This window comes from Coturnix japonica, chromosome 4 (genome assembly GCF_001577835.2).
Source record: "Coturnix japonica isolate 7356 chromosome 4, Coturnix japonica 2.1, whole genome shotgun sequence".
Classification (NCBI taxonomy): domain Eukaryota; kingdom Metazoa; phylum Chordata; class Aves; order Galliformes; family Phasianidae; genus Coturnix; species Coturnix japonica.
The window spans coordinates 74,577,006-74,601,121 of NC_029519.1; the positions used below are offsets into that span (position 1 = coordinate 74,577,006).

Genomic DNA, 24,116 nt, shown 5'->3' on the forward strand with positions numbered 1-24,116 from the left:
TTCCATAGCTGGCTCAAAGGCTGAGCACACGCACGAAAGCAGAAGTTCTGAGAGGTGGATTAAGTGGCTGAGAGGAGTCATGCAATTATGATCTACTCTTAATGTCAGAGGCCTTCATTTAAATTTAATGTTAAACTACATTTCTGAACTGGATTTTCAAGAATTAGAAGAAAATGTAATAAAAGCCAAGTTCAAAGTTAAGTTTTAACAAACCTGCCCCAGTTTATAATCCATATCTCCGATTTCTCGTTCAGTATTGATTTGCAATAAGAGTTTTTCATGGCTGATAAGAGCACCTATAGCAAAACAGAAGGCATTTTTAAAAAATATGTACATCTTAAAATGGCTTGTTTTCCTGCAAACTGGGTTTCAAACTCCTTACAGCATCATTTCTACTTTTTAAATATAAGAGAAATTCACTCACTCCCACAAAGGCACCTACCTGTACTAACAGGAGAAAGGGATGGAACGGGGTCCCAAGCTTGATATAAGTGATGAGTAGCAATATTATCTCTCTTAGATACCATTGCTTGTATTTCTTGTTCAACAATTCCCCTGATAACACTTAGCTTCCTCCCAAACCTGAAAACCCAACAGAAACTGATTAAAGCAGATTTTCCCTTTAACAATTTCATGCAAGTCTGACTAGATTACTCTAGAATGTTGCATGACTACACTTATGTGCATTTTAAGGGATGCTAAAACTGAGACATGTTTAGAGATGCATTCTGCACACTGTTATCCAGATTTTATGTTGTCTTCTTGCAGATACTGTACTCAGCAAGTTCATGATGCAAAGTCCATGTGACCTCTATGCAAAAAGATCCACCTTTATACACTCATTGAAAAAAATACAGTCTGTGCATTTTTGCTATTGCAAGGTTAAGCAAAATGCAATTACATATTAATCACAACTACAAATTTACACATTTCAAAGTAAGTGGAAACAAATACCTTGTGTCCAGAGCTTTTAAAGCTTTGTTGCGAGGTTGCTGTTCCAAACAGCTGACTGCTGGATTGCCTGCAACAGGTATTGTCATTGCACTCAGCACCAAGGAAGTTATGGCTTGTACTGCAAGAACATTAATTTGGGTCCTCTCTGTATCTTCCTGTAAAATGAACTTACTGTAATTTGAATTGGAAAAAAAAAAAGAATCCTGAAAACCCTGAATAATGGTTTGTTACCTTCCTCTAAATTACCATTTACAAGCCTGGCAACTGGACTTCTTCCTAGCCTGATATCTATCTGACACTGACAGATGCAATGCACAGAAAGCACTGCAACTAGCAGAAAGGCCTCCCTCTATCACTGAAATTCTACATGAATGCTGTTATCCTAACAGCACTAAAACCTCAGGGTGTCCATTTCAGAGTGTTCAAAGCATATATTTTCCTTGTTTGAACCAATCCATTAAGTCACCTGTTGAAATAAAGCATCAAATGAGACCAAATCTGAGTTGGATCATTCTCTGAAAAGTCTGAATGTTAGCTAATTGTATTCACAATGCTTTTAGGGGAAGAACTCAAACTCATCATTGATTTTTCAGCAGCATTTTTCTGGGTATCTTTAACTAGACAGAGTCATTACTCATATGGTGCTTTCAAACCATGATGCTACAGACTTGGTATTTAGCACCATTGATAGATAGGTCTAAACTCATGGGGACAAGCAGACAAGGAACTAAAACCAGAAATAGCCTCTCCATTTTGGTCACTACTTTCCTGTTTGACAGACTTATTAACAGAAACAGCTTTTCTTAGTTCCATTTAAAATTTAATTTAAAAAACATTCACTGAGCAACATTACCTCTTGTTGGTTCTCTTCTTGGTCCATTACAATAGGCTGAGTTACAAGAACACCAAGTAAAGTAGCCCAGGTCTCTTCAAACTGGGTACGGCTGATCCATCCTAAGAAAACACAATGACAGCAATTTGTGTCTTAAAACAAAACTAAACATGAAACAACATTCAATTTGTATAAAGTATGTGCTATTTTCATACTGCTTCCTCTTCAACTGAGAATTTTTGTAATCACTACGACTGAATTATAAACCATTCTATTTCAGAAAATAAAAAACCGGGAGGGCTCTGAACAACATCATCTTCAGGTTCTTTCTCTTTTTCCTATTTTTACTGTACATTTAGATATTTTGACTGTCCAGAGTTAAAGTATGACATCTATCAGGTTTTAAAAATAGAGAAGCATCCAAAACCTGGACTTTCTTAGAGGACTGACGTAGCACCAAACTCAATTATCTGCTACTTCATAGCACAGGGAAAATGCTCAGTAAGAGCCAACTGCATTCAGTCTTAATTTTGTACATACCAAGTGTGTTGATGCGATAGATGAACTCCTTAAAAATTTCTTTCTCTTGAAGAAATTCTACTGGGATCTCAGGAAAAACTGTGCCAAAGTCACCTGCAGGCTTTGGTGACCAGCCTAATTTCCAGACCTGGTGAAATATGAAGAAAGAAAGATTATTACCACTCCAAAACAGTAATAGCACTAACATGACAATAATACTTGCATTTAGCATCATTCAAGTGCAACGAGACATGAATCAGTAAAATAATTCTCCAAATAAAAAAACCATACAGAAAGATTATATAGCTATTTCCAGGTAGCACATTTTACACTAACTTTTTCTTGGCATATTTAACACTATGAATTAATTTATTTATAGTTTTACCTTCCAAGTCAAAGCGTTAAAAAAAATGTTGCTGTAGCATAACTTAAGTCCTAAACTAAAATATGCAAAGTGCCAAGTAACACCTCGATTGAGTCCAGAAATGATATTGAAAGGTAATACGGGGATAACAAATCATAGATGGCTAAAGAAGCATAAAGATGCATCTAAGAGTGGTCAAAGAAGTCCTGATTTATGAAATTATTATCTTTTGACATCCCCTTACAAATACAGTGCTGAGAAACTGTATATAGGGATCAGGAAATCCACTTCTGCTTTCCCTCATAAGATCTTAGATACAATTCAGATGATTGTTTTTTCATATATCAACTTGAAATCATTTCACAACATTAACAATATATTGGAGGTAATCATAAAGTGTTATTATATCCACATTGTGTCTGTCAGAAAGGAGAGACTGAAATACTGTGTCTTAAGGATCCACAATGACATAGTAAAAGAGAGTGATGCAGAATCTAAAAGTACCTGCATGGTATGCCATGGTACCACTACTAAACACTTGAGTTAGTATAGACACTGGGACCACCTCAGCATCCTTGCATTATTGTGGCACTTAGCATGTGTAAGAGGCCATGCTTTTTACATTACTGTCTCAAAGTTTGCTGAAATGGACAAGTTCAGGCAAGTCCTGGCCAAGGTTCCAGGACTCCCTTTGTCTGAAATACACAGGAACCAAGGTTCGAGAAATCCCTTTGTTTAGGGGATGGACAAGTCCGGGAGCTACGAAAGGGAGATAAGATGCTGATCAATGGCCCTTAAGTGGTCTTTTGTGTTGGCCTATCTCAAGGAAGATGGCCATCCCTGAGGACTAATGGCCCTTAAGTGGTCTTTCCGTGTTGGCCCATCTCAAGGAAGATTGACATCTCTGAGGAAATCACAAGACTATCATCTATCATTTCTAATAAACTGGTCGGATCAACATTTGAATGCTCTTCTTCTTAATCTCACGCCGGGCATAACATTATCAAAAGAACCTTTGCCTCACTCCTAAATTGGAGCGAAACAGCATGGCATCAAATGAACTTGAGAATCCAGATGTCAAAAACACTCGTGAATATTTTGCAGTCCTTACAGGGTTAAACAATTTTACAGAACAAAAGGAAATATTAAACCCTATCAAGAATCCCAAATCCTTGCCTAATTTTCTTTCAATTACTGACTGAACATTCATTCACACAAGAATGTAAGGAGCAAATTACACCCCATCCTAGTTAGAATTCTTACTGCAAATTAACTTCATTTCATATCTTTACAATGTTCTACTATTTAGTCTCAAAAGCTAAACTGGGTGATCAAAGTAGATACCGATTGAATCCTCACGGTATATAAGTAAGGATACAGTCTAGTTTGTTTATCCAAAAAGTTCTTTAGAAGTTTTACAACCTGTAAATTAAACATACTGAACGTACCAAGGGAGGCACTCTTGTATAACTGTTCACTAGAGGCAGCCTTGCTAAACTGATGATGATATTCTTGAGGACAGGAGTAAGAAATGCTGGGATACTGCTGTTTCTATGATGACCCAAAGCCAGGACAGTCTGCAAACATTCCACCATCTCAGCTATCATTTCACAAGCTGCAGTGATGTGTTTCATTTCTTTTGGAGGAGAAAAAGAAATTTGTTTTTATGAATCTATTCAAGACACACCAGTTAAAATCATATAAAAAGAAGCATAAACGCTTAATTAAAATACACGCTGTTTAAGAAGTACAAAACCACACTAAGGATATAGGCAAAGAAACATTCTACAGCAGATAGCTAGTTAAAAAAATACTAGCACCACCTTCCCTGCAATTGTTTGAATTACTTGCCAGTCTTGGGGCTAGAGTATCAACAGCTGAGATCTGCCAGCAAAGCAGAAAACATGCAAGTTTCCTAACCCCAGCAAGAGCAAGCCACAGTGAACAGAGCTTTCCTTACAATTTAAAGTGACAAAACTCACTTATCTCATAAGAAAGTACTTTCATAACTGACTCTGAGCTAGATCTGATAAACACATAAATTCTCCACATGGAAATGAAAAATTATGCTAAACAAGCACAGCTGAATATTGAAGACAATGCTGTGCGCTCTAGAGGATTACACTTAACTTTTACCCAGGACCGTACTACCATTAGAGTAGAAAGGCAAAAAATGAATCTGCCATTTGTTTTAGAAGAAATATTAATAATTAGATTCTACCCTTGTGTGAAATTTAAAAATCTCACAGCATATTAAAAAGCTCAGTCTGCAGCACGCTGCACAGCTGACAAAACTGCCCACAGAAAAATCTCCATTAACACTGCAAGTTTTCAAGTCAAAAATATACATATGAAACCTGTTGATCTATACTGGGTAAACATTTATCAAACAGAAGTAAACTTTCAGATGAACTCTTGTTAAAAAAAAGGCAGTAATTGGAAGGGGACCTACAAATTTTTCTTGGGTGAAAATCTAAGACAAACACGGAATTTAACGTTTACTTACTGTGCATGTTTGAATCAACTTCATCCTCATTTAAGCCTCTTGAAGTATTCTTCTTTCTTTCAGGACTAAGAAGTTGATTTCCGGGTTCAACTGCAACTGAATTTAGACAAAAATATTTAACAGTAGTATCTTTTAAATATCACACATTCCATTTTTATTTATTTTTTTTAACTTCTAAACCACACAGCAGTTCAAAACCTAGATTTCCAAGGCACTTACTGAGATACAAAATAAACACACAGTTTTAAGTGTTAAATCAAAACACTAAAAGTGTCACAGAAATGATATATGTGTGACACGGGACATACTGAAGACACCTAGCATTGGATCAGTGGAACTATTAACAATGTCTTTTTCCATAGTTGTTTAAATTGGACTCACCTGCTTCTATGATAAACTTAATGCAATTAATTAAGGAGCAAGCATATGTCACATTAACTGCAGAAGCCAGCAAATTCCAGAGGCTCGGCTGCTGTAAAGTCAGACAGCAGCAATCCAAAGCAGCTTGCAGATCTATACTTATTGGAAGTCGGTCATGTATTAAACGCCATGATAATGCCTATGAAAAAAATGAATCATTACCATTAGAACAAAATTCTCAAAACACAGGAATTTATAGTTGAAGGCTCTTCTTGGTTTTTGGCGGTTTTGTTTGTTTACAGCAATATGTAATATATATATTTTTAATCAGTAGGTCGCACAGAATGAATGATTTTGTTTCTTGAGAAAACAGAAAAGTACAAGAAAATTAAGAGCATTATACAGGGGAAAAAAAAGAAAACAAAATAAAAACTAAAAAACACCCTTGTCTATCCAATGTCCCAGAAACAGTGCAGGATATTTTTCCAAAATTTAAGATTGTTGTATCATTCAGCCAATCCCTTCTTGCAAAAAGTGACCCTTATCCAATAAGCCCATGTGATTTTCTGGCACAAATCAAGTAAAAGAACCACCAAATAAACTTCTGCACTAAGACATGTTACCTGGATCAAAACTCACTCCATGGTGATCAATTTAAGTCAAAGTTAGTTACCTCCCAGTATTTCGTCATATCTTTATGTTTTAGTTTCTTACCTCTATTGACATCACTACGAATTTCAGGATATCATCCTCTTTGTCAGGTGGAACACGGAGACTGGTTGGTAGTTTTGAGAGTAACAACAAATACTGAGCGAGTGCACGACAAAGCGTCATCACAGACTGATACATCACCTCATCGCCTATAAGACAAGACTGGGTGTAATCTAGCAGTTTGAGTTTTTTCTGTCAATAAATGTTTTTTTGGAATTATGTCATAGGCACTTTTATGCCAAGCATCTTGACTTTTTCTTTTTTTTTAAATAGTAAGTTCATGTATTGACAAGACATCTGCAAGCTACCTTTGTAGAGGAGAGAATAAACTTAAAAAGACCATTATTTCTATTACCAAAGATATCGTTTAGTTTTTTCCAGTAGGCCGACGGCTCAGTTGGCAAAAGTGGTTGCAAAACCTGGTGGTTGGCAGGAAGGTTTAGTACAGTGGCAGACACGTGATCCAGCGTTACCCTCCGAGCTGCTTCAAAAAGGCTACTCTTCTGGTCTCGTGAGATTTCATTCATGCCAAGGCTTAAACAAGGTGCTAATAAGCTCAGGTTGAATTCCTGAAATTAAATAGTAAACAAAAAGTAAATGAACAGCTTTTAAAGAAAAGCAAGCATTTGACAGCACTGTTCTCACAAATTAATATAGTAGTAAATTAATAGTTTATTAATTTACAAGACCTCCACTCTATTATGGCGTAACAGTACCATAACTGAGATCACATTTGTCTTCAGTTTAAATTCGAAACACCAATATCCTGGTCTGCAAGGAAAAATCAATATGCCCAGTGCAAGTTTTCAGAACAGAATACGAATAAAGCTGCTGAGCTGTATACAAAGAATCTTCATGAAACTATGCCAAACAAGTAACATTTATTTGTTGATAAACTGATTCTCTTAAAGATTTCATCATAATTAAGTCCAAATCTCTCAGCTGGGCAAACAAGCAAACTTCTGCTGTACTTCCCAGATAAGTTATATTCCTGTTAAGTGAAGCATAAAATAGCTTTGTGTATTCTGCATGAAAACTTAATCCCTTTTTTCTTTCTCCCTAACCTCATACTCAGAAGCTATTAAAACACTTCTGCTGAAACTTTCCACATACATACCAAGGAAAACAAACAGCAATTCAGCCCAAAATACTAAATTTAGCAGAAATATTAGTTAACGGTGGGTTGAAAAGTGCAAGCTCTATCAGTTATTTGGTATGCAGATTCAGACAAGTCACAGTCCAAACAAAAACGAACTACCAATACCATGACCCATTTCACAGACATCACAGGAATTTTTATTCTCTTTAAAGAAAAATTAGTAGAAATAAATAAGCTCGAAAATAAAACTATATGTCTTGATTTAGCTTAAATTAACATTTTGCTTCCTCCAAAAGTACCTCTAGTAAATTGAATCTTAAACTCTAAAAAGTCTGAAAGGTGTAGCTCAGCACTGACTCCACAGGATCTATATCTGAATTCTACTCATTTCTCCTCAAGATGAGAAAGTATAAAATATTTTTAAAATAGCTTCCTGCTATCATTTCTGCATGCCAACAGTAAACTTACTGTAGAGTATTTGAGCAAATTATGCTCTTAATAAACCCAGTTGTAGATTCATTGCAGATTCATCATCTGTGTCATGAGAGCTATGTGAGAAGTGACCTAGTATAGATGATCAAAAGCAGATACATGAACTTCCACTTCACTTCAACTCCATAAACACAATCTGTACGATTAGAAAACTATTAGCAACATCGCTAGACAGAGCCAAAGAACATTCAGTATTTTATTTTCCCAAACTTAATGAAATCCAAAAATCCAACAGGTGAAGTACTAGTATTACATAAATCTGAAATACTTGTATTTAAGAATCTAATCTATTAATACTACCCACTAGAATATCAGAAACAATTTAATACAACATCTTCAGCTGATGCTCTTCCATCAGACAGAAAAGTTACCTTGCTGCTCATGAACGAGTTCAGGTCAGGCGGAGGAATTCTGTTTAACAGTTCTGCACCTTCTAGTAGCGCTGAGTCAGACTTGATGCAACACTGAGACCTCACTAGTGACATATACCAGTCCTTTAATAATTGAAGAAAATAAATTCAGTACATATTTTCACAAAATTAAACAAAGACCTCAAAATCCTCTTGGCCATCAGTGCTCTGAGATAAATGTATCTAATTATATAAAAGACAGAATTTCAAAAAGAGACAACAAGCTATTTTCAATCAACAAATTAATAAAAATGATCACTGCTGGAAACACATCAAGAAAACAGATGACAGCATACGTCTGAACCTTCTTGTAAATCTTTTCCCTAATTTTATGGAGAGAAAAAAAAAAAGCTGATAGTTTTTCATGGCACCATATCTATAAGAAATATGCACGCACATTCTAATTATTAATCTTTAGCCTAACAGCTAATACATGAAATCATTCACTGATCACTATTTGAGATCCACTGACAATTATAAGAACATATTAGAAATAAGCTGTTATCAAATATTCTGTAATAGGAAGAATACTTTTTGAGCCAAGGCATTTCTAAATAGCATCTTACTTTATCTAGAATTACATTCTCTAAACCTGGTTGGTCTTCTCCATCTAGTGGGTGAGAGGTAACCAGAGGAGAAGGACTAGTTGTGTCCGGTGCCACCATAAGACGAAATCTATCCAAGAGTGAGTAAAGTCTTTGGTGTCTGAAAATAAAAACAAGTGTCAGCAAAGGGCTAACTTAGTTTCATAAAGCATTTAAAAAAAGAAACTCATCCAGTGAACTAATGTTCATAACTGGGACAGAATAGAACTAGGATCATAAAATTTTTGCTGGCTCATCCGCATGATATAAAACTGCAAAATTCATCAGCTACCAGTAGAACAAAAAAATTCAGTTCTGTAGTACCAATAATGAAGATTTGATTCAGACTTTAAGCTTGTACATGCTTATGCATAAAATGCAAGCTGCTCCATTTCTTTAAGTAGCACACCTTTTTAGTGAATAAGAATCAATTTTAACGTACAGACTTGACTGCAAATGACTACGTTCTAACAGATACCAAACAAGAATCCACTTTAACAAAATGGCATAGAAGTAAACAGATATTTAAGAATTTCTGTTTGTGGATTTAAAAGTCACTACAATCAATGTTTTCTATTTTGTATTTTTCTGATTCCAGTACTGCTATCAAAAGTGGTACTGTAAAAGTCATTTGGAGATTCTGACTACCATTATATTTTTAAATTAAATCTCTTAAGTGAAAGCACCTTGCTATCAATCTACTGCTCTTAGGCTTCATGTTCTTTACCTCGCTTCTATTTGCTATGTTAGTCAATAGATAGGAATTTCAGATAGCAATGACATCAGGAGAATTAAATTACTCTTCCCATCATTGAATAAGGCTTTTGAAAGGACTGAACACTTTGTTCTTTTTTATAATAGCAGTTTATACTTATAAACAACAGGGAGATTAAACCAGTGAATGAAAAAAACAGCAGCTGGAGCTGACAAAATCTGAGGAAAATAAAGTTGTTTTCACAGCAATTTAGTTTGTAATTTTTGCCAAAATTAATTTGAGGTAACTTTTAAAAGTTAAATATTTTAATGGGTTGGGGTAGAAAGAGTCTGACATCTCTGAGCCTTTAGCTTTCCTGAAGTTGTAAAATGCATTTAAGAATTAAACTCATCCAACACAACTGTTTTTGAGTTAAAACATGCAAGGACCTTATATGATGCTTTACTCATTTCACCTCTTAACAGGATTTGCTATCTTAGCTTAAAAAAAATTCAAAGCTATCATAATTGCTTCTACAAAATATCTTAACTTGATATTTTAACAGGTACCGGTATTACCTTGTTGCTAATCCACTGTTTTGAAGATACTCCTGAATTCTATCCAGTTCTTCAACTGGTAACTGAGTAATGCTGTTCTATAGGAGTCACAAGAAAACAAGTAAAATACACATATGTACTTAGAACAGATTATGAGATTCATATGCAGATAAAGTGAAATGCAGTCACTCATATATCTATATATAATATAAAGCCTTATTTTTCCACAGAAATAACTTTAATTTAAACACTTACATTTGACTGTTATTGCTAGCACTACCCAAACTGATTTGCAGATAAATGTATTTATCTTTACCTGTAAAGTTGCAGCCAAAAGCATTTCTACCCGACGGCAAGCCAGTGTGTCAACCATGCGAGCAAGCACACGGAATGGAGTACAAAGAAGCTTATCAACATACAATGTCAAGACCGCTCCAGACTGGCTGAGATGTATCCCCTCTAAGCACTGTAAAGTCTTCTTCAGAGTTGTAGGCTAAATGTTGAAAGACACAAATAGGGAACATTATGTATCTAACACTGATGGCAGTAGGGTTAAATAGGAGTTTTAAAAGCAGACTGTGTACATTAGGTGTTTTAATTTTACTAATTTGACTGATATTTCACCAGTATTTCACAGAACTACAGCTTTCATTCAAATATGCACACTTAGTTTTACCTATTCTCAGACAAGCATGCTATAGCTCAGATTTATCTCAGCTTAAAAACATTTTATTCAGATGCTTAGGGCACTAAAGCAGTTGCAGTGGACTTGTCCATAAACAATAAGAGAGAAAAAATTTTTTACCATGTTGCTCAGTGTGTGGGAGCATCTCTCACCTCTACTTCTAAAAGAAACTCAGGAAACAACTTTTGCACTGAGCTAGTTCCCAAGCTTAAGAGGGATAAGTACAATCCTACATCTCTATAATTAATCATCTACTCCTTTTAATTTGGAAATTACAATAACTAACACAAATTGTAAGTTGAATTTCTGAGGTTCATGAAGAGTCCCAGAGTCAAGACCCCGTAACTTCTGCAGCAGATTAATGAGGGGCAGCGTGAGCTTGCAAATAATTTTCCTGCTGTTACAGCCTATGAAGATGGACAACCTCCTGCTCCCTCCTTTGTGGTTAGCAGTAGTCACCAAGGTACTGAAACTGGAGATGGAAGTTAAAGCTTTACTCTAACTGTCTTATTTATTTGTAGAATAATGAAAAAGGAAGAACTGCAGATTAATCAACTCTAATTGAATATACAGATTTGATGAAATGGAACACACCTGTTACTGAAGCTGCTAATATTCTACAAGGTTCATTTCCTGCTTGCTTTTTCTTTTTAACAGGTGACTTCAAAAATAACATTATAATTTGATAAATGACACAAATACTAGAATTTGTATACTTACCAGTTACAATTATATTAGAATCAAGTTATTTCTTTCTTAGAAAGTTAAGTTACACTTACAGCTGCAAGATTCTCACACCGTGATTGAATGGCCTGGATGAAGAGACCACTGGCTGCTGAATTTCTGTGAACAGCACTAATGAAATCTTGTACTGGCGGCTCATGGGACAGATTAATCAAGTCTTGAACATGATTCACAATAAGCCAAGTCAAGTGTTCTGAATCATGCAGGTTTTGACACTGAAAGGGAAAAAAGTAACATGCATAGTAAGTATCTAATTACTAAAAACTATCTCACACCTAAAGATTTTTATACATAATTCCAGTAACTATTTTAAAATAATGGTCCAAAGCATCCATATTTTAGTACTGCCACCATCACTTCTAGATTAGTTTTTTCCATATGCTTTTGAGCTTGTTCTAATTAAAAGAGTCATAATGAATTTGTAACTACCTTTTTCTCCCAATATCATTACACCACTAAGTGGGAAACCATGACATGAAAAGGGAACTGATTGAAGCTACATCATGGAAGAGTCACAGTGAATGATAGGAAAAGGTGAGAGGGTAGTTAAGTACTGGAACAGGCTTCACAGAGCAGTGATCAGAGCACTGAACCTGCCAGACTTACAGGAGCATTTGGACAATGCACTCAGACATGGCTTCCGTTTTTTTGGGTGGTCCTATGTGGAGCCAGGAGCTGGACTCAATAATCATTGTCAAATAATTCAATGAACATTATCAAAATAACTCAGAACCTTAGTTACAAAATTCCTAATTCAAAACTTACCACATAGTCACAAAAAAGAATGAGCGCTCCTCTTCTCACTATCTCTCGATTGCACATGCCACGTTTAGATTCTGAATCTGATTCATCACTGTCTCCAGATATCTGAGGGCTAAGTAATTTGGTAGTAGAAAGACTGTGTCTCCTGCAAGAAGTACATTATATATTACATATTACCATGTAGAAACATTAAAAATCAAATTGCTTGGAACATTCTAAGTCATTGTGAGTCTTTATGTTAGAAACTTCATTTAAATATTATACTGCTTTGAAATAGACTTGCTTTTCATCAGCTTTCTAACAGCAGTCCTATTACTTTTTGTTTGGTGTTTATTTCTTCTTCATGCTGTCTAAGGAAATAAGCAGGGTACTTACAAGAAAAACCTTGGGCTATCATGTCTTAAGTAAGGTAACAGAAACTAGAGGAATCAGAGCACTGGATGTGCTTCCTTAGTTTGAAATGCATACTAACATCAGGACAGTATATACACACACACACCTGTACTCAAAAAATAAATGCAGAACTATCTATTTCAGAACCTAAGCAGTATTATTCAACAGCTGACAAGCTTTGAAAATTAAAAATTGTTTTGGTTTTTTTTTTCATATAGCTGTATCAAATACAGCTGAGTGTTATGGTACTACTACTAGGGATCAAAAACAAACCTTACTTTGGAGTTTGATGCACTTCTGACCACCAGTTGTAGTTTGTGTAATTAACAAGAAGCAGGATCTGACACCAGAGGAGAACTAAGGAAGGATGTGTGGGAACCATGGACTGAACAAGGTCACTCAGACTTTCAAGGGTATAGAAACTACCATCAGACCCATCTCCTGTAAAAAGCCTGGTGGCTGCAGCTGTGATTCTTCTAAACATGCCTGAAAAATATGAAAGCATATTAGAATAACAATGTCCTTGATGGAATTCTGAAGTTTCAAAATAATCCTGGGTAACAGTACAATTCCTGAAAGAAAGGCATATTCTCTTTATTTTAAATGTAAGGCAAGTCACGCATTTTGACCAAGCATATAAACAAGTAGTAAGGAGCTCTCAGCTCAATGAACAATACTTTAGATCAAGATCAGAACTGTAATGACACCGACCCTTTCCTCTGTCATCTATCAGATAGTTACTTAACACATGAAAACCTTCATCAATTTTAGAACTGTTAATTACAGATAAGGATATTTTTCTTTTTGAACTATATCACAAAAGTTCTAAATAAAAATCATGCTATAACTGCTATTCTATACGTTAAGATTACTCACAAGTCTCCTACCACAGGTACCAAATATATTTAGTTGAAAATAAACTGATACTATTCCATCCCAATTCTGAAGTATGTGCAAAAAGGGCATTATTTTAAGTGACAAAAAGTCATTGCCCAGCACAATGAACACCCAGCATAAAAGCTTAATTTCTCTTTCTGACTTGCTACTTACGCATTCATGTCAGAAAAAGAAGGGAAGGAAAACAAGGAAAATGGAGAAAATTAAAGTTGTCTAAATTAACAGGACTGACTTTTCATCCATGCCTTTTATTTCTATTCTATTTCAAAGTTTATCCATGCCTTTTATTTCTACTGTACTTCAAAGCAGCACACTGTAAATCTTCATTTCTAATCTGGTAGTTTTCCACAGTTGAACATACAGGAGTTAGCAATATTTACATTCTGACAAAATCTATAATGGGTGAGAAGATAAGATAACCGTGTTGAATAGTGATTAAAAATGAAAGAAGATCACAGCCTGTTTTCCCAAATACAATTGAGAATTAAGGGGTAGTTGTAACTTAGGATGATACAACTTTAAAAGTCTTTATAATTTTATTTCTCTATATAATACTATAATTATAAAGAAAATTATAAAAATTATAAATTCAACAAAAACTGAACAAGTAGCATAAAACCACATACTTAATTAAATCTAAGCCTAAACCTGAAAGGAAAAAACATGAAAATAAAAAACAAGAAAATACAACTCATGCATCTGAAGAACTCTACTTCTGCTCTGTAACACCATATATGGTAACCACATTACTATTAGTCCTTAGAGGGGATTTGTAGTGATTTTTAGAGATCATGCAGTACATGTATCCCAGTGCTTTGCATGAACATTTTAATATTTAATTTTTATTCATGATGACAGTTTCTACATAGTATTTGGCAAGACAAATGCATCTTGGAAGCCAGTTGCTGCAGAAGAACTGGCTGGAACCTTCCCTTTCCTCTTTCACCATTTCCAGCTGCTAAAGGTACCTACTTCCCTGATTTCAGTCACCAGCTTAATTAACTAATTTCACTGGTCTTGGCTCAATTCCATTTAATCACTTACTCCAAATCATTTTGGCATAGGTTATTTTTCATCATTTGCATTGCAAATTTTTGCTCAATAACAGCAATTAACAGCATATATATGAGGCTGTCAAAATAGTAACTACAATAGCAATGGGTACATGGAAATACAGAATGATCACTAACTATATCCAGAGCTGCAAGAAGCAGCTGCTAGCAATGATAGCAGCAGAATGAAGATTTTTGTCAAGAAAGGACTTCATAGCTGACACCTGCAGGAAGAGCTTAAAAAGATTAAAGGGTGTTGGACACAAAATAGAATCATGCTAAACGTTTAGAAGCAGTGTTTGATATTCACTTTTTTGTTATTCACATCTACTAAGTAAGGAAGTACTGTATAACTTCCGTTTATAGACAGGGCTGTAGAATGAAGAATTACATGTCTGATATCTAACACACAGAAAAGAAAAGAACTTTCTGAGAAGGAGAAGATGGCTGGGACAGTGACACAAAAAGATCTGCTTAACTTACTGGGGAAGAACACTACTCCAGGTTGCTCCCTTAGATGACTAGGTAGAACACTAAAACTGCCAGCCACAGAATGAACTGGGTATACGCTCATAAACCCCATAAACCTTAAGAACAGAGCAGTTAGCAGAAACAATACTATTTTGACTTTTTTGGTTCTTTGGTGTTTTGTTTTGTGTTTTGGTTTTTTAATTATGATAAAGAACAGAAAGCTACCTTGTCATGAAACTGCCCCCAGGGTTCAGTAACTCAGTACTTTAAGCACTTTGGCTTTGAGCTACCAGCCCTTCAAATTAAGATGAACTACAGAAGATGCAGCCATAGATTTGAAATGGTTTGCATTTGTAAACTTTGAAGTATTAGACAGTTAAAAGAAATAATGAAAAGTCACTACAGTTTTTACATAAGAAATATGAAAAGTGGGCCCTGTATTCACGAGGATAAAATTTCAAAGTTCTTCACAGTATGTAGGATAGAAAGTCTTATGCACCTACACGCTGCTTCTCATTAGTTCTTTAACTCATTCAAAAGTTGTTTCAGAACTCAAAAATCCTTGCCACTGCAAACTGCATAAGGCACGGCTTCAAGTATTACCTGATTTGAAGATATGTATTAAGCACATAAGCAAAGTGCCCAGCTCCTGGCAATAGAAAGTATGTTGCTGCTCATTCATGTCCACCTTCACTTGTTTGGTAACAATATCCTCAAGTAGAATACCAACCAGCTGTAACAAGAACCTTGAAAACACAAGAATACAGTCAATAGGAAAACCATCACTGCAACTTGTTTCAAAACAACATGATGTCTGCCTATAAAACTCAGTAAGTTTAGAATCAAGATAAAAAACTATTGCGCATTCATCCTAAATAAAACGGTGAATGATACTAAAGGTTGACCTAAAACATGATGTTATTGCTATGGGCAGATGATCGTAAGTATTCAACAATTACTCAATGAAGCTGTGTTACCTACTCACTAGCTGAAGTATTAAGTGATAGCATGGATTTACCAGCCCACCACACTTACACAGCAAACATCCAAATTGATGTAGTGTCTTTACAGTGATTTGCGATGAGTTAAACAAACTGACAGTTACTACAGCTCAGCTGAGGAAGGAGGAACTCAGTAAGTTATAGCAACTCAGCTGTTTGCTGTCTCATTTGTTCTCACTCACTCTATGACTGTATCAAACCTTCAGCCAGGTAAAATATCAAAAGAAAGCACCAAAAGGGTGTCTGCAATGAACAATCCTTGCTCCCAGCCATGATCATTTTCCAACTCACTCCTGTTGGACATAAGATCATTTTAAGGAAGTCCAGATGTCCCTTTTCCGTCTGCCCTTCACCCCCACAGTAAGATGAAAAACAGATGCGTTTTCTTTTTATCTGGAATTCCACACTCAAGTAAAAACTTTTTAGTTTCTCAAATGAACGGCTATTTCAAATGCTTCCCACCACATCAAGATGGGATATCTTAATGATAAACTTTATGTAAACAAAATAAAAACACTATCCCTCCATGCTTCTTTTGCTTAAGTGTCTTTCTTAGACAGCTTCAGCATGGGAAGCTAACTAAACAAAGCCAGCCCTCAAGAAGTAGGAAATAAAAAGCAGGACTAACTTAACCACTTTGAATCTTATTTGCAGCCAAAATTTCAGTATGGAACACAGGCTTCTACTGTGGGGTTAATTCACTTTTTAAGCCCTACAGAAGATGGAATAAGTTAAAGCTTTGGACCTGATTTTAACAAGGGCAGAATTCACCCATCTTGACAGTTCCAGTAGGTCTTTCACTTGGCTTAAGAAGAGGCATCAGAATACTGCGAAGTCTATATTGAAAACTCAACTTATTAATAGTTACATATGTATCCATATATATTTCATAATATATTTTTGATTTCTCAGAAACCTTTATCATTCCCTTAAGTGAGCCAAGGCACCATACCTAGAAAATGTCTCTTCAGGCAGATATTTAGTCTGTTTAACCTCGGTGTGATCCTCCTGTGCAGATATGTTATTTTCACCATGTCTCAGTCTGTTAATTGCTTGACGTGAAATCAAATATGGTGAGAAAGAAAGCTCCTGAACACGAGATAGAACTATGTCTTCTGTGGATTGTGAAATGAGAACTCTAAGGATAGCTAAAATTCCAGAAATCCACAGCTGGACAGTGCTCACTGACGCCTAACAAACATAAAAGAAAATACAGATTGTTAGACTGGATAGGTTTGACCATTACCATGAAAACAATGTTTTGAATACACAAACATAAAAGGTTTTTCTGCTTGCTCCATTCTCATCTGTCTGATTTTATACAGCTTCACAAGTATTCAACACAGCATCAGAATATATTCAAACCTACTAAAGCAAGTCTTCAAAGAGATTAACAGTCTCAATTGTCAAACTAGTACCAGCATTGGAATAAGAAAAATGTGATTTACCTATTATACATTGCATTCTCAAATTTACTGTAACTGTGTTTCTCTACATTCCTGATCCTAAAAATACAAAATGAAAGTAAGTAATCTATAAGCAGAAATTTCTGTATAAAATGCACCCAGATGGTAAATAATATTAATTGTGATTAATTCCTTCCTAAAAGCTTCAGGCACTTCAACTTCACACTGCAAAACAGAAAGATAGAAATACACACTGCTTTGTTTTGCATTAAGGACACAAGAATCTCACTTCTCTTTAAACATCCACTTTTACTATTTATCTAGAAACATTTTACTTGCATTATCAAGTTCCTACTTACCATTGTTTTAGGAGTAACAAACATACTTCTTAAAAGCATGTCAACAGGGCGAAGGGAAGAAGGAGCCAGAATTTCAAACAAAGTGTTCAGTACTCCCAGAGCATCATGAGAATCTATGTGCATCTGAAAAAGAAAACCACAAAACTAATCTATAACTATCACTATGGATTACTAATGGAGTTACACAAATTACACAGTGGAAACTGAAGTAGTTACCTCAATGGTTCAGTTACAAAACAGCTGATCACAAAAAGCAAAGGTTTGAACTCAAAGTCTGAGTGACTTCTTGCCAATTAAATTTGATAGTTGAAGTATATGCACAGATTCATACAAAACACAGCAAAAGCAACTTAATTTGTCAGCATTTTATCTCCTCTCAAAAACTGTCTAATCCTAATTACTCCCCACTATTCTCCACCATATAATCGTCTCATAGGAAGGAGAATCTGCCATCAAAGAGTAAAGAACATCTTAATGTTCCCCTCAGTGAAACAGTGCCTTCTCCCCAGATACAAAGGGTCTACTCTAACCCCCAACTCACAGTCCAGTTCTGGGCTCTCTGTTAAGACAGACATATGCACGCCACAAAGCTGGATAGATTATTAAGGGCTTGGAGCAGGCTCTGAGGGATCTTAACTGTGCACAGTTATCTGACCACAGACGAGAGCTCCCTATGAGGCTGTTCTAACACTGGAAGAGGTTGGAAGTAATGGTGCCAAAAATTTGACTGCACCTGCTCCTAAGCAGCCTACTCCAGTAAACATTGCTTTGAGAAGACAACAAATCTCTAGAAGTCTGCTTCAGCTTCAAATATTTTATGATTCATAGATTAATAAATGGAGTTTTAGGTGATGGGATTTCACTCTCTTCACTAAAAGAAGTGCCATTAGACCCACTGTAGTTAAGAAAAAAATAATTTTTACATTCTGTAACAATGGGAGAATCCTCACACCATTATTAAGTGCTTTGAGTAACATACAATTGTGTAGGTAAAGGAGTAAGAGCTTTACCTAGGAACAGCGTAAAAAGTGCTGCACATACTTCAACAATTTAATCTACAGTAATTATCTTCCAGGTAAGGTGGGCACACTTTAAAGAAAATACAGAAATCACGAAACTCAAAGCTATTATTACAGCAATTACTATAATGATTAGTTGGGATATTCATAGTTTAAAAAAAACCAAAACACACACACAAAAAAAAAACCACACACAACCTGTTGTTTTGCAAGCATTGGGAGAATAATGTCAGCTATTTGCCGAGATAACCTTTTCCATTTGTCTTCATTTTCTTTATGACACTGTTGCAATACTAAGATGAACATTTCCAGCACCTGAGGAAAAGAATGCAAGTAAACACTCACGCTATCAGGAAACATTCAAGTAATACAGTAACAGGCAAAATATCTACTGCTTTATCAAGAAGATAACAAAGAAAAGAAAATCTGCATGAGAAACCAGACAATATTTTAAAATATAATTTTCAGATTAAAATTTTGTTCTTACTTGCAACAATTTTTTTTTTTAACTTTTAAATTCTTGTAAGAAGAATTTTCCATATTTTTTTCTACAAACTTGAAATAAAATGCTTTTCTAGTCCTTCTTAAACTGCCTTTGTCAAAATACTGTCAACAGAAAAAAGAGCAGTAAAGCTGAGTGCTGTACCACATACTCAGCAAAAGGGGAAGGGAGGGAAGAAAGCAATTTTCCACACTTACAGTCTTCCTTATTGAACTTATTTATCTGGGATAAATCACTTTCAAATAAAACTTTAAAAGAAAGTCTATAATGGAACACACCAATGGCAAGGATCACATTCTGTATTTGAACGTGTTTCTGGCTTGAGGGTTAGGGAAACAGTGTTTTCACAGAGGGAGGTAAGCCAAAAGCACAGCAGGCAGGAATGTTAATTTAATGACTGGGAAGTGGGACACAAGAATCTGGTTCAGAAAATGAGTTAGGCAGAGCAATTATAAAGCATAATCAAGTGGTTCAGCATCAGAAACTTAGCCAATCAAAAAAACAAACAAAACAAAAACTAACAGGTGATTTTCTTTCCAAGAGCTTTCTCATGAAAAAGGAGCTTTTCAGGGCTTTGTTACCTAGGCCTGCCTGAGATCTAACACGCATTTATTTGACTTGCAACAATGATTCATTGTGCAAAAGCCTTTCCCAACTCCAAAAATCTTTGCATACTCTCCACATAATGATCACAGAGTCTAGCTATTCAGGATCTGCATAAAAAGATTACCAGCATATCCTGATCGCTTTTTAACATTTAAAACAACATTACATTTTCAAAGAACATAAACAAGGATATGGTTGTCCTCTTTTACCTGATGGTACTGAATAAGTCTCAGCAGCATTGACACCACCACCTCCTTCTGGGTCTCCAACTCTTTTCCAGCATCAGCTTTATTTGTTCCTCTTAACACAAACAGATCATGAACAATGGGCTGCAGAGCTGGTATTGCTAAAATGAGATTTTTTTGTTGCTTTAGCATGAGAAAAGCCATTCTTGAGCAGCATCTAACAACTTAACTACTAAAAGTAAACTGTGCTTTGGTTTTTTTCCCCTTCCCTACAAAAAAAGCTTCCCACGCAGAGAAGTCTTTTTACTTCTAGTATAACAAAGACTATATTACATACACATCTGCCCATTCTCAGAGATATAAAAAGATCTTTCAAAAAAAGTTTTCCAGCAGAATCACTGGTAAGTATAACACAGATGACTATTTAAAAGATGAAAGTGGATGAAAGGGAGCTAAGAATCAAAATCAAGGTCTTCAAAATATAGCTTTGAAATACTGTTGTGGACTAACATTACTGGGGTATAACAAACTACAGCTTAGTACTCAGTAGCGGTTTTAACTTATCACTAAACTATCACTAATTTTTGCAGAGTTCTTTATTTTGTTTTGTCTTGTTTTTTAAATTACCGTGCGTAACAGCTTTCCTTCCACTGGCCATGATGCCATCACACAGCTGAATGATCTTTGGAATCCCAATTATCTGTTTGGAATGATACCGCTCGTAAGACAGCAACACCAAGAAAAAGAAGATATTTGGAATAATTGCTTCAGACTCCCTGAAAATAAACAACAAAAACGTCAAGTTTGAATTGCACAACTGTTTAGTAGAAATGAATCTGTTTCCACTAAGAATCTTTTAAACAAGTGCTTTTTCTGCTTCTATGTGGTATTTCAGTAATTTGTGCCTCATTCTTTACTACTGTGTTTTTCCAAATGAATTCATATATTTCAGATTTAGACAATTGCTCAGTTACTAAATTATAGCATACTAATTAACGCACACAATAAGAGAAATGGCTGACAAAAATTCCATTGCACTGCTTATGATGACAGGTACAACAAAACAAAGAGTAGCAGTTGTTCAGAATACAAAACAGATTCATCCTGAGTCCACAACAGCTCTCCCTTTAGCAGCTGAATCCTATCAAGAGCTGATTTCTGAAAGCAAAACTGTGGGGGATTTCCCAAATAAACAATTCTAAAACATAAAACTGAGTAACAGCACAACGTAGCTCCTTCAACCACAGGGAATCTAAATCTTCTGAAAAGTCTACAGCTGGAGGCAGAAAATACACAGGTTCATTGCCTGGAATCTAACTACCTTTTCTCATAAAGCAGAAATAGCCAGCCAATCTAATCACTACATACGTCAGATTAGGAACTGTAAACTCCATATTTTCAAAGAATCTTTTCTAATTTCATACCTGAACTGTCCTACTTCAATGTATTCAAACTGCTTTAGCACAAATCCAATAAACACCTGTAGAGAGAATGAAAGTTAAAATGTTATACAACAGAAACATTAATTCACACTTGAAATTTTTTGACAGAGTTCCAGAAGTGTGAGCTTTGGCAGGAGAAAAAGAAGAGGCATGCATTGAAAATCATTTATACTTACAGTTCACTTGTATTTTAAGAAATGCTTCCTCTAAAATCACAAAAGCCCTTGAGAATCTCATGATGATACCGACTACTGTTACGTTCATTACAGTTTACATGAATTTAGGCTGAATTTTAGCTGTAAATGTTGTATATTTAACAATATAACTTTATCTCTCACTCTTTGAGGCATTAATGCCAAAAAATCAGGAATCAATCAAAAAGTCTCATATCCAGCATTCACGTATTGCAAATCTGTGCAATAATTTACAAGGAAGTTACAACTGCAACTCATACTACTTTATAAAAATACTGCAAATACTATAGTGAATAAAAATTAAACTTATTTGTTACAAATTTAGTGTTTTTAAGGACAATCACAAGTACTTTGGTATTTACCACTATATTCTCCCTCACCATCAAAATCAAGTAACATGTATCAACCACAATGTTCATTACCAGTCCATGTTCTTAATGTAGAATAGTAAAATTCCATTTTACTATTTGTAAATAAACTTTTATTAAATATTATCAAGTAAAACAATACTAATTGTACCATCCACATATCTTACTTCTATAGTCAAACTGATGAACAGTTCTTACATACTTGTTGCAGAGCATATAATCATTTGTATTGATATAAAACCAGGAATCTGAGGCTCTTTGTAGTTGGCTGGGAAGTTTCATCTTGCTTCATGTCTTTGTTTTAACCAACACTACAATGAATGGATTGTGGCAAATATTTTTACTGTGAAAAACTGCCCTGCTGGTGATAACCTTGTTTTATACATTTGCAGAAATAATGAGGTACCAACCTGATCCGAATCCAGAAGACAGTAGTTAACTCGTAGCTGAACCAGTTGAGCAAGCAAGTCCAAAACTTGTCTCTGCAGCTGTACTGATGTTGTTGTTGTGTATTGTTTCAACGCTTTTATGACAAGGGGTTCAAATAAACGAATGTGATTGTGAATAGCATTCTGTAATAGAGAAATTTTGAAGTAATCTAAAATTTGAAAAGGTCCAATTCAAAACCAAATTACTTTTTAAAGGTAAAAAGTAAAGGGGGGAAAGTGTTTTAAAAGTACTGCACATCACATTCAGAAGGAAGTACATAGACACAAGTACCTTATCAGCACGGTGCTTTGCTGCACTGCTAATATTAGTTTTCAGCTGTGTAGAAACTTTCTGCAGCACATCGAACCATCTGTGATAAAACAAAAAAAAAACATAGACTAAAAAAACCAGGTGTATAAACAAGTGGTCCTTACAAGCACTTTTATCTGATGCCACCTTTAACCTACTTGACTGCTTCAAGAATCTTAGTAAAAGGAAAGATCAACAGAAACAACCTACACTATGCTATGATCAGAATCAAGCAGATATGAAGACAAACTTCTAGCAGAGAAAGAATTTCTGGCGTCTTTTAGTCATTCTCCTGACTTTCCTTTAAGACCACTGACTGTTCAGTATAACTAAAAAATCAATTAAATAATTATATTCAAATCTACTTTAAACTATCATACTTGAAAAAAGTGTAAGCAATACCCATTTTAATGACTTAACTTTGATTAGGGAAACACACTAGCGATAATCAGTAACATTCCATCCAGGACAGCCATGAAAAAATACTACACTCAAATCTACAAGAAAGAGCACTCTGTACTGTAATTTCACATTACTTACAATACTCACATATGATATTTACATTTATGTAAAACACTAAAAAAAATTCTAGTTCTAGTCAACATTATATTGAAAGAGAAAAAAAAATTACCCTGAAGCATCATGTTCTTGCTCAGCTTGAACCATATTCCTTAGACTTGCATCAGCAAGTGCCTGTGTAAAATGTGTATATGGTGCCATGAAGCAATAATGATAGAGACCAGGTCTTAAATTGGAAGAACCTAAGCGTTGAGCTTTGCCTTGAGCTTTGCTGGTGTTTGAAGACAAGCCATCGTACTGAGAAGCCAGATTTGTCCCAAATAATGTTTTCAGTAACTACAGAAAAAAAAAAAAAAAAAAGGGGGAAAAAAAAAATTATTGTTTTAGGACACACAAAACTTGACTCCTCACCCTCCCAAAGAACTACAGAGGGAAGATCATCACAAACTGAAAGTGCAAATTGTGGATCATGTTGTCAAATACAAGATAACAGAAAAAAAGTTAAGAGAATTAATGAAACAATCTACATCTCAGCCCAAAAAAAAGATAAGGAAACATTTCACTTGCAAAAACAATCATGTGGCAATTTAAAACAGGCTACTGAAGCTCTCTTCCCACCAAAATTGAACTGGGGTGATTCGAGCCCAGATGCTCACCTGGAAACTTGCAGAAATCTATCATTAAGACATTT

At 35.2% G+C, this 24,116-nt stretch overlaps 1 protein-coding gene across 4 annotated transcripts in view; it reads right to left on the reverse strand.

Annotated features, from left to right (window-relative positions):
• HTT (huntingtin) overlaps window positions 1-24,116 on the reverse strand; it is a 68,779-nt gene that overhangs the window by 12,902 nt on the left and 31,761 nt on the right. For 3 of the 4 annotated variants that reach the window (XR_001555253.2, XM_015862635.2, XM_015862634.2), the window contains 27 exons: window positions 23,538-23,761; window positions 22,889-22,967; window positions 22,579-22,740; window positions 21,589-21,644; window positions 20,792-20,940; window positions 20,189-20,325; window positions 19,070-19,186; window positions 17,853-17,975; window positions 17,040-17,278; window positions 15,690-15,832; window positions 12,945-13,152; window positions 12,277-12,418; window positions 11,547-11,726; window positions 10,399-10,575; window positions 10,104-10,180; window positions 8,814-8,952; window positions 8,209-8,331; window positions 6,602-6,815; window positions 6,250-6,395; window positions 5,557-5,734; window positions 5,176-5,271; window positions 4,118-4,305; window positions 2,327-2,453; window positions 1,808-1,908; window positions 955-1,109; window positions 443-582; window positions 214-296 (listed from right to left, as the gene is read on the reverse strand). Coding sequence is in view for 3 of the 4 variants with exons in the window: in XM_015862635.2 (XP_015718121.1) it covers window positions 214-296; window positions 443-582; window positions 955-1,109; window positions 1,808-1,908; window positions 2,327-2,453; window positions 4,118-4,305; window positions 5,176-5,271; window positions 5,557-5,734; window positions 6,250-6,395; window positions 6,602-6,815; window positions 8,209-8,331; window positions 8,814-8,952; window positions 10,104-10,180; window positions 10,399-10,575; window positions 11,547-11,726; window positions 12,277-12,418; window positions 12,945-13,152; window positions 15,690-15,832; window positions 17,040-17,278; window positions 17,853-17,975; window positions 19,070-19,186; window positions 20,189-20,325; window positions 20,792-20,940; window positions 21,589-21,644; window positions 22,579-22,740; window positions 22,889-22,967; window positions 23,538-23,761 (3,903 nt within the window). In the remaining variant the exon portion in view is untranslated. Of the gene's footprint in view, window positions 1-213; window positions 297-442; window positions 583-954; window positions 1,126-1,807; window positions 1,909-2,326; window positions 2,454-4,117; window positions 4,306-5,175; window positions 5,272-5,556; window positions 5,735-6,249; window positions 6,396-6,601; window positions 6,816-8,208; window positions 8,332-8,813; window positions 8,953-10,103; window positions 10,181-10,398; window positions 10,576-11,546; window positions 11,727-12,276; window positions 12,419-12,944; window positions 13,153-15,689; window positions 15,833-17,039; window positions 17,279-17,852; window positions 17,976-19,069; window positions 19,187-20,188; window positions 20,326-20,791; window positions 20,941-21,588; window positions 21,645-22,578; window positions 22,741-22,888; window positions 22,968-23,537; window positions 23,762-24,116 lie in introns of those variants that run through there. The other variant, XM_032444074.1, reaches the window with a different exon arrangement.